Source organism: Fusarium subglutinans, assembly GCF_013396075.1.
Source record: "Fusarium subglutinans strain NRRL 66333 chromosome Unknown NRRL66333_c0000040, whole genome shotgun sequence".
Classification (NCBI taxonomy): Eukaryota; Fungi; Ascomycota; class Sordariomycetes; order Hypocreales; family Nectriaceae; genus Fusarium; species Fusarium subglutinans.
The window spans coordinates 76,571-95,698 of NW_023502103.1; the positions used below are offsets into that span (position 1 = coordinate 76,571).

At 48.0% G+C, this 19,128-nt stretch overlaps 5 protein-coding genes across 5 annotated transcripts; 2 read left to right on the forward strand and 3 right to left on the reverse strand.

The window, feature by feature from the left end:
• Positions 1–3,271: 3,271 nt before the first annotated feature.
• On the reverse strand, positions 3,272–4,330 carry FSUBG_4403 (uncharacterized protein; the record flags this gene model as incomplete). The annotated part of the gene is made up of 1 exon (XM_036682389.1): positions 3,272–4,330. The coding sequence occupies one exon, from the start codon at positions 4,328–4,330 to the stop codon at positions 3,272–3,274; it is 1,059 nt and encodes a 352-aa protein (XP_036540019.1).
• A 357-nt stretch (positions 4,331–4,687) lies between these two features.
• On the reverse strand, positions 4,688–6,481 carry FSUBG_4404 (uncharacterized protein; the record flags this gene model as incomplete). Its single annotated transcript, XM_036682390.1, has 1 exon — positions 4,688–6,481. One exon carries the CDS (start codon positions 6,479–6,481, stop codon positions 4,688–4,690), a length of 1,794 nt encoding a protein of 597 aa, XP_036540020.1.
• A 256-nt stretch (positions 6,482–6,737) lies between these two features.
• FSUBG_4405 (multidrug transporter) lies at positions 6,738–8,573 on the forward strand (the record flags this gene model as incomplete). The annotated part of the gene is made up of 3 exons (XM_036682391.1): positions 6,738–6,926; positions 6,976–7,368; positions 7,419–8,573. The coding sequence occupies 3 exons, from the start codon at positions 6,738–6,740 to the stop codon at positions 8,571–8,573; spliced, it is 1,737 nt and encodes a 578-aa protein (XP_036540021.1).
• Positions 8,574–11,809: 3,236 nt separating this feature from the next.
• Positions 11,810–13,858, reverse strand: FSUBG_4406 (uncharacterized protein; the record flags this gene model as incomplete). The annotated part of the gene is made up of 1 exon (XM_036682392.1): positions 11,810–13,858. The coding sequence occupies one exon, from the start codon at positions 13,856–13,858 to the stop codon at positions 11,810–11,812; it is 2,049 nt and encodes a 682-aa protein (XP_036540022.1).
• A 4,194-nt stretch (positions 13,859–18,052) lies between these two features.
• Positions 18,053–18,997, forward strand: FSUBG_4407 (RTM1; the record flags this gene model as incomplete). The annotated part of the gene is made up of 3 exons (XM_036682393.1): positions 18,053–18,265; positions 18,319–18,735; positions 18,779–18,997. 3 exons carry the CDS (start codon positions 18,053–18,055, stop codon positions 18,995–18,997), a joined length of 849 nt encoding a protein of 282 aa, XP_036540023.1.
• Positions 18,998–19,128: the final 131 nt, after the last annotated feature.

A 19,128-nucleotide genomic window follows, 5' to 3' on the forward strand; every position in this document is an offset into this window, starting at 1 on the left:
CTTGTAAGCCTTAGATGAATTGGATACCGACAAGAGTCGCCTTTGAGAACAACTTTTGAAGCTTAGACTTGCCGAAAGTCAAGCCGACTGGGTAGGTAACTTTAGTTGACTGTCACCCTCAACTTAGTGCTTAACTTGAGCAGATGTCAATTTCCTGCGTTTTGGAGGTATCTCATGTACCTACAGGCTACCACCATTTCTTCAGCGTACCACGTGGTGAAGGTTCTCCGCACTCACCCTTTAGTATCTTCTGCCGAGAGTTTAAAGCCATTGTGCCGCGGCCGGTAATTGATTCAAGTTGGGGGGATGGAACGATGTCGACCATTGACGGCTATTGAATTCAGCCTTGGTATGGTTGAGATGTTGTGTTTACAACGCCAAGTTTACTGTCGTGTGCAACTCGTCGACCATTCTTGCGTGAGCGGCTGAATTATCAACATCCTATTATAGAGGCTAAGCATTGATATACCGAAACATGCCAGATATGGCTGGAGTAAATGCCTAGACTCGCTGTTTAGTAGTTTGAAGTACCACCAGTGTGGTTCTAGCATCATATCAATCGAAGAATAAGCCTCTCATCGGCCCATGCCTACCTATGCGATATGCTCTGTGTAACAGCTGAGGGATTTGGATGGTAGTGTAGGCGAAGGTGTCTTCTGATGCTGTAAATTACCCAATGCACTTGGCTGATAAGACGAGATTATCACAAAACATGCAAATCGCTGCAGTTCTTACCCAGAGTCCTTGACTAATAATCGTTTACTGGTAATCAGCAGCCCGACTGCGCCTCTGCTGCGACGGGCAGGTCGTGCATACCAAACTCTTGTTACCCCAGACCCCAGGTTTTACCAAGCATAATAGCCTGCAGGGCCCTGTGCCTGCTGACATGGGATCATGCCACGGGGAGCCTCCAGCTTCCAGGCCATTGGCTTTTTGCTGTCAACTGTCACTGTCAAGTTGCCACCCCCTCCCGAGCCAAGTCGACCCCCAAATTCGTCCGAATTTCCCCAACTTCCCAAACAAATGGTTCCGCGTGGGTTTGAAATTGAGAAGCCGAAGGACCCCCATGTTCCGGGGAAGACAGTAGGGGTCAGCCGACGGAGAAACTATGCCGTGCAAACGAAGACGGAAGACCTGGTCGGATCGGAGGGCCGTAAGGTAATCAAAGAGGGAGATGATAAAAGATGGCAGCTTCTCCTTTTGGTTTGACAGGCGACATGTGATGGCCAGAGAGGGAGGCCTGGTGATGGGCTGATGCGGAGAACCTGGGTGCTGGCCATCTCATTCATGCGGATGCATCGAGGGTCTGATCCGCGGGCCCGGGCCTTGAGCAGTTTGCTGTGCCTGGAGGTTGGCGGTATTCCCTCACTACCTCACCACAAGAAGGAGGTGTCGATCTCACGGCCCGTGGCCATGAGGATGGTGGCATACGGGCCGAGTCGATGCGTTGGCACGCACAATGTGATAATGTCAGAGCAGAGCATCCCTGATCCAGAGTCGGTGTAAGGTTTGTCTGTAATAACAATCGATCATATGAAAGTCGAGTGGCAGCCTAGAGTTGACATACATATCATCGCTGATGCAAATTACTCCCACGTGATGCCGAAAATGGACAATGAAACACCCCGTTTCAGCTACCTCGGTCAAGAAAAGATCTGATATGATGTCAGAGACTTTAACCTTGTCGAATACTCAATACTTTATTGCTTAATCTGAAACGGGTTGTGTTGCTGGAGGGTGGCATAGGGAACAACCTCCGCGTTGCCCTTATATAGATCTCAGATGATTATGGCTGTAAGTAGAGTGATCGTCAGTTAACGGTGCCAGTTATGGAAATGACACTCACTCAGTCTCGTCCCGTAATCGAGAAACGTCCTTTTTTGGTCATATGACAAAGTCTTTGTATAATCTACCTGGTTATGTAGATGTATGATCAGACCATAGACATACATAGGTACTATATACGATTGCGATCACATGTCACAGCTGTATTGACTATCATACCAGACACATAATCAATCTCACTACCCACTTCTTGAATCTTTTCAATGATTTTGGAATATTTCTATTGGCCCCCTACTTTCCTAAACACCATTGTTTTGCCAAGGGATAACTGGTTATGATCAGTCTCAGGAGTGTGCAGAGGAACATACATACTGTAAACGCTCGACTCGCGACCAAGTCGATTGATTGTCTTCCCTACTTAATATCCAGGAATCGATCCTCGATGTTAGATGTGACTCTACTGTTCCTAAAGTTGCTAAATCGGCTCGCCAAAAGTATCCATTGCATTATAAAAAGATCGGCGATAGGGTTTCGATCTTCACTGATGTCAAGTCATTCACGCGATGTCACTTTCTTAGGAATACTATAGGAACTTGACTTAATAGTCAGTCTTTCACAGGATGATATGACTCGCAAGATTGACAAGTCGACAATACAAATCGAATGGTTGTCTTGATTACTCAACCATAGGCCAAGACCCCAATTGTATCACCAAAGGTCATTCACTAGGTGACCAAACTCGGAATAAGTTCAATAGACATGCAATATTTTCAAGCAAGGGGCTTCGAAAAGCATAGCAGGGCGGTTATCGCTGTGAAGCACACAGTCTCTGCAGATGCAAAGAAACCTTGCCGTTCAGGTAATAGAGGTGATGATATCAGCTCGCTTGGGTAAATGGAGATTTCTCTTTTATTTGTTTATAATACATGGTTCTTTTGGGAAAGATATTCAGTTGAATCTCACTGTACCATTTGAGAGCAAAGACGACATGCCTTTTATGCTAATTGATGCACATTGTTAGAGGAAGTTCAAAACATATAAAAGATCGCAAGTGTGCTATCATCGCAGTGGAACCACCAAGTGGACTGTGAAGAAAGCCTCTCAGTATAACCTTGAATCGAGACTCATGAAAGCATCAAAATTACAAATGCCAGTAAATATAGACTCTTTCTATGGAGTCGTCCTTCACATATCGCTGAAATCCGCAGCCATGATCCTGACAGCATATCTGTCTATTTTCGCCCATCCATGTGTTCCTTACACCCTGCTTTCATCCACTATCCGTAGTGCTCAAAAATTTGGGCTTTCAACATCCTTCCCGACGTCCAATGACCATAGACATTGTATAAAATGCCTTTATATGCGTGACTTGGTATATCGCACACCCAGCTCCGGTCTTTTGTCAGGGAAAGACACCAATCATTCGTTTCGCAATTTTGAAGTGTGTTGAAAAGCTTTTTATCTCGACATAAATCATTCTGAAAATTCATGTCTCCTTCTTGAGTCTCTTGGGATCGGCTGCGCCTTGCTGGATCTGATTATCTTGTTGCCGTTTCTGGTTTCCGGGTCCATTGGGGGGATTAGAGAGCTTCAGTGTGGCAGGTCTAAAACCGTTGAAAGAATACTTTGATTGAGAGCTGTCGTTGTGACTGAACGACCGTGAGCCTCCTGGCTGTATAGCACTTACTGCGCCGAATGTGGTCGTCGAGTGTGACTGTGTTCCGAACCTCTGTGCCACATTGACTTGCGACCCTTGCTGATTCGCTCCGAGGTTGAAGTTAAACATAGGATTTACATTCCGTGGCTGGTCGTCGAATCGAAAGCTCTGAGATGGTGCTTGGAGTGGTGGCCAGTGGTATGTTGACTGCTGGTAATAACGGTTGTTCTTGTTCGATTCCTGTAGTCTGTTGTACCGAGACCAAAGGCTCTGGTAGCTACGGCCTGCCTGCTCACTGGCCTTGCTCATCTCGGAAATCTTTAGTTTGGACTGTTCTGCCTCTTTCGAAAGTTCTCGGATCTTCTTGTTGGCCTCATCGAGGCGAGCTGATTGCTCTGTTGCGGAGTTTCGCGATCGTTCTAAATCCTTCTTTGTGTCTGCAAGTTCTCTCTCGATAGGCTTTCGGCTGTCTTTGCAGGAGGAAAGCTCATTCTTGACACTTTGAAGCTCCATTGACAGTTGTCTTTCCTGCTGTCGAGACGCAACGAGAGCGGCCTCTTTCTCAAGTATTTCCGACGATGGACCGCCAGCGCTCTTTTTCAAGGCTTCAAACTCGGAAGTGAGCTTTTCAAAAAGAGTCAAAGTCTGCTGCTCTCTTTTCTGAGACGCATCAAGATCTGCTGAGGTTTGTTCCAGCTGGGCCGAAAGGCGATGCTCGCGCTGCTGGGATTCATCCAGGAGTGTCGCCTTGGCTCGAAGAAGTTCAGTGAGGAGTTCGGCTTCCCGTTGCGAATTGGCTTGAAGAGCCAACTCTGCCTTTTCAAGTTTTATAGAGAGGTTTTTCTCTCGCTGCGAAGGAGTGTCCTCCCGTGATTGTTCTGCCGACATGACGAGAGTTTGGGAGGCGTAAGAAATGGGAGGAGTCTCGGTCACGCACTGCAGAGATGAAAGGAATAAACAAATGGCGAAGTAAGAGAGAGGGAGTGGGTAAGGTAGAGAGAATAGTAAAGTTACCTGAGCCACTGATTCAGTGACGAGGTGAAAGGGCCAGGCTGAGCTGCCAGTGCCCGGCAGGTGTCAGGCAATGGAGCCAAACGAGCAGTGGAGAGGGAACGAATTATAGGATAACGGGTGAGTGCATGAGTGCATGAGGGCCCAGCTTGATCAAGAGCCTAGGTAGGTAAGTAATACGTTTGGTTGCCTTACCGCCTGTGACCTTTGAAATAGAGGTACCTCATGCTTCCTCTACTCCAACTGCTGTAAAACAACCACGGGCAATGAAGCCATGTGAAGTGCGCCCACCCAAGTGTAAACGTCTGAAAAGATTGATCTAAAGTTCACAAAACCAGGACAAGCCTCTGGGGTCTTCCCATCGAAAGTCATGTACTTCGCAATCAGCATTACCTGCAAAATGCAGAAAAAGACGAAGATGATGGTGATAGGGTGAAACCTCTTCGACCTGCAAGGCTTCTTCACAGTTTCACATGGCCGTGATGCAGTCTCGGTTCTAGGCACAGAGATAGCAGCCATGACAGTTCCTCCTAGAAGCAGATAGTTCTGAAAAATGGCGGACCAGGAAGTTTGAAGGCGGATGAATCTTCCAGCCGTGGCAAAAGCAATGAAGCCAGGCTCGAACACGATGAGTAAGATAGCCAGCAAAGCGCCTGCCAGCCCATGGATATTTGCAGCGGCTAGAGGTGCGATGTTCCAACGATATCGAAGTTGCACGACAAGGCATGCTGCAATGGAAAGACGGGCTGCCTCTGGGAGACTCAGGAGGTTGATGACCAAGATTCCCAGAAGGATGGCGAATATGACAGCATGTTCAAGGGCTACCTCGACGTGTCTCCTTATGAAGCTGTCGCCTGGAGATAGCTTCGCATCACGCACTACTTCTACATCCTTGGCTGCGTAGTATTGGGCTACCCTGACTAGACTGAAGAACAGAGGTAAGCTGACCCCTATCGATGCCATAACTGTGTTCTGGTCCGTATAGCTCGTGAAAGTGCTGATGACTGATATACATGACACCGCCAAAATCGCGCCAAACGGAACGTACAAACGCCCCCATGGATTAGATCGGGAAGCATTATGCGGGTAAGCGAGCCTTGCGACCAAAGCTCCCGTCATGCCAAGTGCAACAGCAATAAGGGTGTGAAGTGATAGTCGATGTGTTTCACCAGGCCTCAAGGGCCGTCCAAGGTAGATTCCATATAGGAACAAGCTTGAGAGAAGCGTAATGCTACATGCGACTGCCAGTAACGAGTGCGATACAGGCACTGCGAACTGGCAGAAGTAGGTGACCTTGTACCTCACGGGATCAACTCTGATAATCTCGAGGCGTCTCAGATGTTGAAACGCATTATATGTAGAGTAGGACCCAAAGACCAAGATTCCGAGGGCGCTTACCCAGTCGGCGAGGTTATAGGGGTCGGTGAGGACTTGGGTGAGGGTGTACAAAGAGCCTCCGACGCGACCAAAGATCAACAGTAACGTGGATCCCAAGGAAACATTGTACAACAACTTCGAAGTCTTGAGCTTATGGCCAGCCATTCGTAGTATCATGACAGATCCTGGCCCGATATCACCACACTGTGACCCAAAGTAGATGTAAAGGGGTTTGATCTGGTGTATTGGTGGAGAAAGAATGATGTTGGATGTCGCAACGAGACAGAGAATATGATGTACGAACAGCTCCATAGAGTAGAGCCGTGCCTGAGGCAACTCGTTGGACCACACTGCAAGCTGTGATACGACACAGACTTTCCCTGCGTTGTTCAGGGGCTGATCAACTCCCCATGGTGTAGTTCTCGTAGCTTGGACACAGGACGGCAGAACCACGGTAAGACCAAATGCCATTCGAGCAAGTGTGATCACGAGAGGCATAAGCTTCCGTATTTCGTCTTCCTGCTTGAGTCGCTCGTGGACTGTTGGTGCGTACTTGCGGAGGAGGTAGTCAGCAAGATAGTAAACATGCCAGTAAACAACACTGGACATGAGGAATCCAGAAAGAATCACGGGGCCGCTAAGGTGTTCCATGGCTGTTGTTTCTGATGAATAGGAAAAGACTTTTGAGGAACATTTCTAAAGTTGAGTATGTAAAGATGGAGAACCCCAAACGTCCCCGTGATCATACCTGTCCTTATTTACTTATTTAACCTTTTGTAAACAAAAGCCCCGAAACTTTACGTGCTCTTGTCAAGGAGGTATTGGCTATTTGACCTGCTTATAAACTCCAGATGTATTGCGTGAGATGTCGTAATTGAATTTCTTCCATCCTTGCAACTGTTCAATCATGGCAAACACGACGACTGAAAAGATCGAGGAGGTCGCTGCACCTCTTGCCTCCCAAGCCGAAGTCCAAGAACAACATGGAGTTAAAGCAGAGCTCAGTCATAGTCGAAAGGTGAGTATACTGCTTGTGATGAATACGGTTTCTCTCGTTCAGTCATTCGACGCGACCTGCATCTGCGTTGCCCTTCCTGTAAGTTGCCCCTCCCAGTTGTGAAGCAATCACCAACACAGAGGTCCAGTCGCTCGCAAGAGAACTGAATGCCTCCTTTTCCGAAAGCCTGAGCATGGGCTCCGTGTTCCTATTAGCGACAGCTATAGCCCAGCCCATATTCGCCGAAATGGCACATGTTGTGGGCAGAAGGCCAGCATACATGGCATCCCTGGTCATATTCATCGCTGGAACGGTGCTCTGCGGCACTGCGCAAAGCAGTATGATGCTTCTTGCAGGTCGAGCTGTGCAAGGAGTAGGATCGGGAGGACCTCAGGCATTGTCGGGTATCATCCACGCCGACATGTTCGCGATTCGTGAGCGTTCTCGATGGATGTCGTATCAGCATGTCTCTTGGGCTTTAGGAACTATTGCTGGACCCCTAATTGGAGGAGCTGTTGTTCAGAATAAAGATTCCCAATGGGTTTGTATCCCTCATTACCACACCACATGTCCCGATATTAATTGTTGCAGAGATGGATCTTTTGGTGCACCCTTCCATTGCTCGGAAGTAGCCTGATAGGAGCCATGTTTCTCCTAGGGTATGACAAAGGGAAGCGAAACTTGCGTCTCATCAAGAACCTGGACTGGGTGGGGATTCTCCTTTATATCATCGCGAGCGTCAGTCTTTTACTCCCTCTGACTTGGGGTGGCTCACGCTTCCCCTGGAAATCAGCGGCAGTAATCGTTCCTCTAGTCGTTTCGTCCCTCGCATTCCTAGGGCTGGGATTCTACGAGAAGACGACAAAAAAGCCCATGTTTCGAAAGAGCTTGTTCCAACATCGATCGACAGTCCTCCAGTTTGCTAGTGCGACCATCCACGGCAGTCTCATGTGGATGGTTCTATATTATCTTGCCGTCTACTTTCTTGGCATCAAAGGCCAGGCACCGCTTATGGCTGGTGTATGGGCACTTCCGGCTACTATCACTGTTGCTCCTATGGCGGCTGTCGTAGGAATTGTGGCATACAGGACAGGACGATACATGGGCTTCTTGCTTGGTGGTTGGGCTCTTATGGTCACCATGTTTGGAGTTTTGACAATTCTTGACAAGGACACCCCGACGTGGGTGATCTTGGTCATGACCTTGTTCCTGGGCATCGCAATAGGCCTCCTTATTCCAGTCATGAACATTGGTGTACAAGCCACGGTCCGAGAGGAGGACGCTGGACATGCAATCAGCATGATCTATCTGCTTCGGACGATGGGCCAATGCATGGGAATAGCCATTGGTATCGCGGTCTTCTCCGTCCAGCTGGAAAGAGAGCTCGGGAAGCTAGGCCTCGACACAGCTCAGATCAGCAATGCCTTGAAGATGATCAAAACATCTGTTGAACATGGAAGCCTTGGCCAGCACGAGCACATGATGAGCGCTGTGACGAAAGCGCTGCAGTGTCTCTGGATGACAGGCAGCATCTTGGCTGGCCTAGCCATGATCCTGTGTCTGTTTGCAAGGTGCCCGAAACTTCCAGAGGATCCGGATGGTCCAGTCAGTGCAGAGCTGATACCGGAAAGTCGTTTCTCGGATACCGCGATAGGGCGGGTCTGGTATTGTTTCTCAGGCAAGATTCTCCATAAGGCTACGGAGCAATCAAACCAGAGCTCCGGTGGTTTATTCGTCCCGAACTAGCCATTGCGGAAGCTCGTTTGTTGGTGATGCCCAACATACCCCTTGCTTTAGCCGCGATATCTATGGAGTTCCAAGACAATGGGAAGCGAAGCCAAGGGTCGAGATGAGCCTCGTCGATCGTTTGAGCGCACTCCCCAGGATTAAAGCCCAAATCCACGCCGTTCTTTTTGTTATACCCATGCCCTGCTGTCTTGACGGAGCAACTGTGTTGAGAAGATCCAATCAGGGTATCCGCTGAAGCCTAAGGAATTCGCCTATTCGTTACCAATGCAAAAATTCCTCATGGGGTTGACGGTCTCACGGGTTGACCTCCGACAGAAGCTGAGATACGATAGCGGGGACCATGGGTTGAGAGTCCCGGGGTGCAGAGTGCAGCTCGGTAAGTCTCATCAGATCAGGGAGGCGAGTTGTAGATTGAGGTTGGGGGGCCATAGACAAGCAATTAACGACGCCAGGATGACGAATTTAGGCTAAAGGGTTCTGGGACGCGAATTGGTTTCAATGGTGAATCTGGAGGTTTAATGTTTTGATTTAATGCAGACAGTTGGGAAACCGTAAATCGATTGAATATCGTATCAGTTACAGCTCCATATTGACTCAGTGTGAGATAGAATGGATGATGCGGTGTTGAGTCTGTGGACTGAAGCCAATGGCAGAAGCTACTGTGGTCATCATCCATAAGTTGGTAATTAACGCAGTATCGGGATCACCCGTTATCAACTACATAAAATGAATATGCTGGTGATGAAGTAAACGGTCACCGTTTAGTAGCCATGGAATAAACGACCGTTTAAACAAGTCAACTAAAATAATAAAATGGAATGAAATATTATCATTTGTCTAATAAAATAAATACACCACTGGGTATCAGCTCACGATATCAGCCATGCCGGCTTTGACCTTCTAGAAGGGCTTAGGCCCCCCTGTCTGTCACTTCCAGGGGCCCTCTATGGCGCCGGAAGAAGACCCGCGGGGGCAAGCCTGAGTCGGGAACGTTTGCTTGGCACAGGGACAATGAGATGAGGAGCCTGAAAGGGCATGATAGACATGGGATGAAGCCTGGAACAAGCCTTGGAGGATGGGGGTCATGGCGCACGTGTGAGTCTGTCTGGTCTCCGGGGGCGCCGTGGCCAAAACTATGCTAACAAGGTTGACCGAGATGATTGATATATTTAGTTGTTTCATATCAAGGTCATCTGTTTGTTAAGTGATACTCGACAAAGGGAACAGACGGATTGTTCAGTTAGAGAGAGGGTGTGACTAGAGCAGGTATTAGACTGATCCTGATCAGTCGAAGCTTTGTGGCCAAATACCTCTCACAAGCCATAGTCAAAGCCATTGAACTCTGCCCTGACATGATCTGACCTCAACCCAACTGACTCTCTCTTTTAGTTTCACAATACACTGAACTAACGACGGATCTCATCCCCGTCAAGCCATAATCAGGTCCCGTGATGGGCACCAGCGACGGTCCGGCGCGTCTGTCCGTTGATCCGCGGTCATTCAGGCGCCTCTTTCATTCTTTCATTACTCGGCCAAGTATAGTATCAGAGAAAGGGGAGTGGAGCAAACAGTGCACTCTCTTGTCAAGGCGTCAGGTCAGGGGCAACAAGTCTGTGTTTGTTTCAATATTCCCCATGTGGCAGAGAGAAGAAGCCAGAAATACACTTCAGCTCCAGAAGCTAGATCACGTCCTGTGATGCATTTTACAAGGGTCCATCCATGATTCAGAGTGGACTGTGGGGTAAACTGGTACGCCACAGCATTGCCTTGGTTAGGTATGGAATCACTTTATTTGGCGATGGCTTCAACTCGACTCACAGTACATTGTGCTTTGACAAGGCTCAGACATTGGTTCATTGTTGTTCAATCGTGCGTGGACCATGTTCTTTGGCAGCTTGCGCTACAGTACCTGACTACCTGCATACCGTTCGTTGGTCGTCCTGTCATGCTCAGAGCATTAGCATTAGCAAGTCACGACTTGTTATGCCCAAACAAGTTTAACATGGATTTCATCTTCACGCGTGACATGTTTTCAGTTTCCAGAAGGACGTTCACTTGTTATCTACCTTATCAAATCATCTCACCACATCCCACGCTCCCATCCCCAACCCCAACAGATCCCGCGCAGCACGTCGCGTCTCAACCTCCATCACATCCGATGTCGCCAGTATCAGCAATACAATATCTTGGATATATCGTCCGATACCGCTGAGAAAACTCTCTCGCTTCACATACCAACAGCAGTTCGCAGGATGCATGTGAGTTGCAGCAGCATTACAGCGCATGCCCTGCAGTATGTACATAATGGCAGAGTGATGAAGAATTGCGTGATGTCCAGCGGCTGAGTACAACTTCATTCAATGCACACCCTGAAAACTCTGCATCCAATCAATATTTACATCCATCAACATCATCTTTACGGGGGTGCTCGCCAATGTATCGTCATTCAGACCTTATAAATGCACGCAACAACCACACGGAAGACAACACAAGATAAGGCAGATGACTTGATTGCACTCTAGAACTCATAACAGTATCTCCCGATCAATCTGCCGTGTCGCTAAATAGAAAGACCCTTCTCGAATGACCATACTTTACAGGTAACTACCTAGGTACTAAGTTTATCAAGATATTCGTAAGTATTCGTTAAGCATTGTGCTGACTACATCCCCCCATTCCGACTGGATGTAACAGGAACCAATTACTAGGTATCAATTTAATCCTCACATCTTATTTGCCTATTTATTCTTTATTCTCGGCCATTTATTTCTCCTCAGCATAATAATAATCACCAATAGCAACCTCCCCATCAATTGCCGCCGTTTGCTCTGGCACAAACGCCTCGTAACTCAATGTGACACTCCATTCCCGCATCTTCAAATCATATCGTCGCTACAGCGAGATACCGACGGGAATAGATTCAGGATGCACACAAATGGGCTGCGTAACCCCCACTCTTTACACGTTTCACATGTCCAAGATTGGGTACTCTTATTTGCGAGACGGTGACAACCTTTTTCTATTATCGCCATGGTTACAGATCTACATCAAGTGTAAATACTGGCGGCTCGTAACCGCTGAGAAGGGCATAGATGGCCAGTGGCAATGAGCATTATCGTTCAGCTGATCTGGGGTTACATCCAAGCTGACAGCTAATATACGGCACACTCACTCAGAAGGCTTCAGCCTGGCGCCTCTCAGCTGTGACAAAGAACCGCCAACCAAGGCCTATTCTAGGTCTCTTTGTCTTTAGCTGCCGAACCACCAATCCTCTTGTACTTTCTCGGATCCTTCCGACTCATCATTCTCCTGTCTCTGGTCCCTTTGCCCCCTTCCCAGAATCCCCGGCCCTTTCTGCCTATCAGGTATCGGCCGCAGTATCTACACGCCTCAACTGCTGAAGAATAGTTTTGCTCGCGACTACACCAGCCGCAGATGATACGGTTGGCCCATTCGTTGATATGATCTTCCTGATCATCGTGGCACTTGTCACAGGGATGAACCCGGCTGCAGCACGAGAAACGGAACCAGCGGTAGGACTTTCGGTAGTGCGAGCATGCGCCCTTGTTGGGGAGTTGCTCTCCCGCGTGAAGCCCTAGCTTCTCCTGCTTCCGCCGCGGCCCTGCGGTAGGCGGAGGGCGCGAACCAGGCGTGATGAAGAGGAACTTGACTTCAGGGATCTTGAAAGTGAAATGACCATGGCAGTCTCGGCAGACATTGGTGACAGATGAGCCCCGTACTGAGACAAGACCAGGTGCTGGAGTAGAGCATCTCTCACAGATTGGGACAAATGTGCTGGGAAGCATATCGGCCACTTTACATCCAGCGAGATCAAGGAACCCAGCCCTAGTAGAATGCTCATGAACCAGGGTAGGTCGATACTTGACGGCAAACGGAGTTGCACATTTCTTACAGCTCGACGTCTTCTCGACGTCAGGCTTTAGGCCCGTGACCTCGTTGACTGTCTTGCATCGCTCGCACTTCACACTGATACCCAAGATGGAGAGCTGAAGTATTTCAATACCGTGCAACTCAATAGACGGAAACGACAGCATGGTACCACGTTCAGGGGTTTCACCTGGCATGGCGACCTGCGGTTCCTTCTCCTCATTCTCTAACACAGCACCGCCTTCATCAGCATCATCAGAGCTGGAGCTGTCTTCAGATTCATCTCCATCGACGTGGTTCCACTCAGGGGGTCGTGGAATCACATGAATATGACTATCTTCAGACTTTGGCACTGTTTCCTTTGTATCTTGGGGTTGATCTTCAGGTACTGGTGCTGCTGGTTCGACCTTGGGTACCTGTGCCTGTGCTTGCTTCGCCAGTTTGTGGATGTTTTGTGCGAGGTAGTTGAGATGACTCATGAGAGACATCTGCTGTTGCTCAGCTGCCTTTTCGCAGAATAGGTCCTCCACGGGCTCCGCATCTTCAGGCTCGACATTGTTGAGCTGAATGCGGAGGTTCTGCAGGGGATATATCAGCGGAATAATCAGGTGAAGACTCCTGACAGATTGCAGTCCTGGTGAAAGCTCCGAGCGCTTCAGTGGTTGTAACGGCAGCGTGTACACAACGCCGTCAGGAGAACGGCGATACTCGGGTGTCCTCTTCATACGCGCCTCGAGCTGACGAATCTCAAGAGCACGTCGTTCCTTTGCAGCGGCGATTTCGTCTCTTGTGTATGACGGCTCTGGGACGTACTTGAAGGGCATGGGAGCAGGTTTTGGCGGAGTTGGCTCAGAGACCTGCTTGGACTGCACTGGCTCGTTTGTTTGAGGCTTTTGTGCCTCCACATGCCTCGTGTCTCCAAAAGTCACGAGCTTGACTGTCTCGGCCTTTTGCTCAGACAAAAACTTTTCCAAATTCTTGTCCAACTCTCGTGTGTGAGCGAGCAACGTAGCCCCAGGTCTCTCCTCCACGAGCCCATCCCATCCTCTCTCGATATTGATACCAAAACCCCTTGGGATGTCCTTGTTCTTCACATGCAACACCGGCTTCTCATCCGGATATGCCTGCGGGACACGGAGATCACACTCGAGGGCAGCCAGCTCAAATGGAAAGTCAGGATCCGAGGGCTTAATCTTGAACAGCAATGAAGTCGCACCGCCTGGTGCGGTGGTTTCCTTTGGCGAATAGCGTCGCCGCAGCTGATCGATCTGATATGTCCTAGGATCCTGAGCCTGCGATTCTGGCACAGGCTTTGGGACGACTCTAGAGGAAGAGGCTTCAGCCACAGCCTGTTTACGGGTCTGTGGCGAGCCTGGCTTTTTGGTAGAGATCATGACGTTTTTAAGGGTGGGCTGTTGCTGGCCAGTTAATGGTGGTATTTTGGCGATGGATGAAGTCGAAGCTAGCGATTGATGCAAAATGAACCCAAACACCGCGCAGGTAAAGAATAATACTGTGCAGCCTCAAAATAATGGCTATGGTCTGTAACTAGGGAATCAATAGGAATAGAGAGACGGTCGTGTTTTTATCGTGATGTTGATGGAGTGGCGAGCTTCTCCACTGTGTCGTCTCTGGGGTCGATTCCTTACGTGAGCAGAATCAAATACATTAACCCGAAATCGACAGTGACTCATGGGGCGTCACTGTCATTTCCATATGAAGACATTCAACTGAGATTGCCATGTTCCTATTCGATGATTGATACAGTTTTTATATTGACTCATACTCCATATCATTTTGTTGTCTACTAATTCATGATGACTCAATCTTGGAAGACTAGGTAGATGCAGTATCACCAGCTGAAACCAGCTTCGTAGTCCGCCCAGTCACGGCATCTAATCATAATCATGCAGATGCAAGAATTGACGAAGAAGTCCAATAGAGAAATCAAGGCAAAACCAAGCTTTTCTATAAGCTCTCCACTGGCTCAAATATTCGTCCTCTGAAGTTCAAGACGGCTATCCCGTGTGCGTGCCCTGTGGCACGTCTAAAAACAAAGAAAGGGCAAGGAAGCGCACACCCTAACTAACCCAAACTCTTCCAAGATAGTGTAGACAAAGCCAAGATGCGTGTCTTTCAGGGGCAACCCGCGAAGGCTTGACTACATCGACTCTTGGCACTTGGACTTTGGCCTGCCAATGTCAAAGCCTGCCAATGTCAAAGCCTGCCAATGTCAAAGCCAGCCACCTGTGTTACAGTACAAGGTTGATCCAGCTTTGAAGTGCACAAGACGGTTCACGAGGATGACACTCACATAAGACGAGGCCATGTTTGTTTGACTCGGCGGAGGTGACTGTAACAGCTCCTACAACTGCGTCTGCCGCTGTCTTACACACAGGAGAAGCAAACTATCGCCTGCAGTCCCTCCCCAAGATCATCCCCGCATCGACGATCGGGGTTGCTTGGTTTTCCTGCTTGCAGACGGGGAACGACATGAAGCGCCCGGAAGGCCGTCCGTTTGGACATTTGTCTCTCGTGAGATGATGGGTCAAGATGATTGGAGCAACTTCGACAAATTCACAAGATGACTGAGAGATGAGAGAAGATCTATTGACATGCCCGTTCGAGACAAGTCACGGGTTGCGCTTCGCGGGGGCTGTGGCTGACAGATCGACGTCGGTGAACGGTACGTTACTTACGAGATATAAGTTGTCAATAATCAAGCATACATAATGCCTGGACAATAGCACTCGGAAGTCATCAGCGGGGATTCAGGCTAAAAGCGTGCATGTTGCAAGCCGTGGTGGCTGAGATCTATCACAAGTCTATTAATGACCGAGCTTTGCCATGTACGAATCGATTCATGAGTAGGGGTCCGTGATGCTGCCCGATAATCTCAAGATGAACCGTTGTGAGAGCCTGAAAACAAATCAGACGATGAAGGAACACCTAAGCTAGGCAGTCAGTCAATGTGATGGATATGGCTATATCACAATACGAGGCGGTGATGTCGTGGCACCAGAAGAAAGACCATCAGTCAAACTTGATTTGATCTGGTGAGCACCAGATAGAGAACGTGGCTACTTGACCGCAACAAAGAAGCAATGGGAAAAAGAAGAAATTCAGATGAGAAGTCACTAGATTCATCATCAATTGACATTGACACTTGACAGTCGTGCATTGATGGGCCTGGCCTTGGTCATCACGTAGCATTGCATGTAGGACAAAGCAAGCCATTATGAGGATGGAAGCTGATTACTTGGTCGACATAGACATAGACATAGACATAGATATATCCGCCGTCAGTCATGTAATGCAATGTCTTTGAGAATTTCCTTTTTCCTTGTTCAAAAACGGCTCGTCGCATATGAGGGCGTTGTTTGTTGACCCGTGATAGGCAAACAGAAGGGCCAGAGTGCGACAAGCGGGTTGAAACATGAGAAATGGAGTGAAGGCCTGTCTGTAAGTTACTAGGTATTGTTTTTCTGGTGTTGTGTTGTATTTGGAGAGTGTCTCATGTAAGCCCGGGGAAGCAAGAGACATCCATCTTTATTTGTTATACGTTGGGGTTTATGGTATGGCATGAATCGACAGGCCTCGCCTTATTATTATTAGAGATGGTGGGTGGATGGGATGGGGTGTGCGCGTTAAAGTGAAAGTGATGGATGCCGAGAAGACCTTTGTCTGTGAGGGAGTGGAGGATGGGATGACAACGAAGCAAGTTGAGTGCCCATATGACCGTGCAAGGCCTGTTAAAGCGACCACAGTGGGCGGTGAGGCCCGGGAACCCGGTGCTGTGTGAGTGACGAAAGGCAGAATAGGTGCTGTACCGTTTGGATTATTTGTTTTACGGATTTTAAAATAAATGCGAATTATTTATTGGCTATTTAATTTAATTTTATTTTATCTTCAACGGCAGTCGATACGGTTCAAACGGTAGATCTGGCGGTGATCATGCAAACCACACGACGCCCTGACTTCCATGCCAATTCATCTGCTTGGTGTCTCACCAACTCACGAGCTTGACATTGGACATCAGTATAATAATATCTTATTAAAATACACTTTGTATTGATATGAATACCAATCCTTAGTTGGCATTTCCTGTAGCAGATATTTACATTTTATTATTCAATTAAATAATCTTTCATCTCGATTCTTCACCGTCTTCAACTTGGTTCCCCACGGTCAGTCACTTATCACTTACATGCAAATGTACAGCATCTCGTCCGCATCAATGCAACACCAACAAGCCCTCAACTGACTCACATACACCATTCAGCGACAATGGTGCCCCATTCATCTCCGAGTCTCACAGCGAGAATAATCACCCTCGAACTCAGAACATCGGTGAAGGCGCTTTGGGGGGGCACAATTCACACTGACGGCCCGTTTCCCTTTCCTGGTAAGTCACGATAACGGAGCACCGTGTATTAATCGGCGGTAAGTGAGATAAATTTACAACATACGATCCAATAGTCACAGTGCGCCAGAGAACTGCGGCTGGTGGGTGGCAGTACAACGCTCCGCCGCTGTGAGACTACCTGCTGAGGCGCCCACGGTTACACCAGAGAAGACATGATAACTTCATTGTCTCTCTATCCAAGCCGAACTCACATGTCTTGCTGACTCTGGAGCGATCAGACTATGTCTCAGCCTCAGATCCAAGCGCCTGTTTACACTCGCTAAGTAAATCAACCGAGAAGCCCGATGCAATAAATTTATTCCCTTTTGCGTGACCAATTTTAGGTCACGCTTCTCATGCCATGATGGCGTTCCGACCCTAATCATCTGCCTCAATCGATCAAGTCAGGGTCTGAGTACACTTTTGTCTCACACGCCTTTCGATCATGAGAAATCCCTACAGCTGTCAATATCGAGATGGCATCATGTGGTGTTTTGAGGTATGAACAACACGTACGAGAATCTTGCAACTGCTACGTGTCCATGTGAATGCCCTCATCTCGTGAGGGCCAACGTCACCTCGGTTCCAAATGCCTTGTTCCTTGTGCCGATCCTTTTACCCATGTTGAAATTATGCTATCATCCGAGGCTGTCAGAGGCAATGTGCCATTTAGAGCTGTTCAAAGAATCTTGTTCTCGTCAGTAACTGGTAACATCACTTTGCAGGTCTAGGTTAACAGTGGTTAGTGAATACAACAAAGCACCCTTGTAAAACAAGCTTAACTATAACCTGAAACCCTTGCTCTGTTCTTATTTGTCTTACTCATCAAAACGAGGACATTTTGACTGTTGGAAATCTTTATAATTGGTTGCCGTCTAAATCATTTCGTATTGATCGCATTCGATCTCCAGGGCCACGCAATCCAGGGAGTTGGACAACCAACCACAGTCTTCCTAGACACTGGGATAAGCATCCAAAGACTCCGGGTAACGATATCTCCAACATTGTCAACGTATTCGTCGCATTCAGAAATGATGGAATTCGTGGCCTCTTTATTGTAAAAATGTATATAGAATTGATGTTAGATGACGAGAGAAAGATGATCATAGCAAGACAACTCAGCGATCTATATGAGCATCAGTATTCTTATACCACCTTTAAGTGCCTGAACAACTGAATCAACATGCAAGATCAAGATTCCATCTGGATGTATGATCCATCCTTCCCACTTGCTGTGGTTGGTACTGTTGTCTACGGCATAATCTTCCTTGCCATTGTATATCTCACTCTGATCAAATACCGAGCCTGGTACTTCATTGTTGTCGTTATAGGTTCAGCCATTGAAGTTGCCGCTTATAATATCAGAATACATTCTGTTCAAAACCAGTCAGAGATCGTGAGTTGGTTCGTTGCTGTCGAGTCTCCTTTCACCTCTAACGAACACGGCAGACGCCTTTCGTCTTGACGCTCACTTACACGGTTCTCGCTCCGGTCCTTATTGCTGCTGGAAATTACCTTCTAATCAGCCGTCTGATACTTGCCGTTCTTCCTACATCCCATCACCGAATCCTCCGAATTCCAGGCCGTCGCCTTACCCCAATATTTGTTTTCTGCGATGTAATCGCCTTTCTCATTCAAGGCAGCGGCTCTGGTATCGCAAGTTCGGATAACTGGCAAGGAGAGATGGAGAATATTGGGGTCAAGGTTCTCATAGTCGGATTGGCATTTCAGCTTGCCGCCTTCTCTCTTTTTCTTTGCGTTTTTAGACGCTTCCATGTCCTAGCCCTCCGTATGGCTGTTGAGGATGCTCCTAGGGATTGGCAGAAAGTTGTCCTTGCAGTTTACATCTCGAGTATCTTGATAATGGTAAGCCGTCTGTACATCGTTGCAACACAAGCTAACGTGGCAGGTTCGTTGCATCTTTCGTGTTGTTGAGTTTGCTGGAGGAAGAGACACATATGCATTCAGCCATGAGTGGCTCTTCTGGGTTTTTGAAAGCTTGCCGATGGCTGTTGCTATAGGTATCTTTTGCTTCTATCACCCTGGTCGATATCTTCGAACAAATGGCGCTCAGTCAAAGTCTGTTCGGACTGACGATACTATTGAGCTTGCTCAGGGGACCAAATAGTCTTCGCATAGACTGTCGATTGATCAAGGGTCGACTGGGATATCTGATAGGTTTCTCGTCCACAATCTTTCCGCGATTAATTTGATAGCATAGAAGACAAATCTAGGTTGGGTTGGCTGGTTTAGCAACCG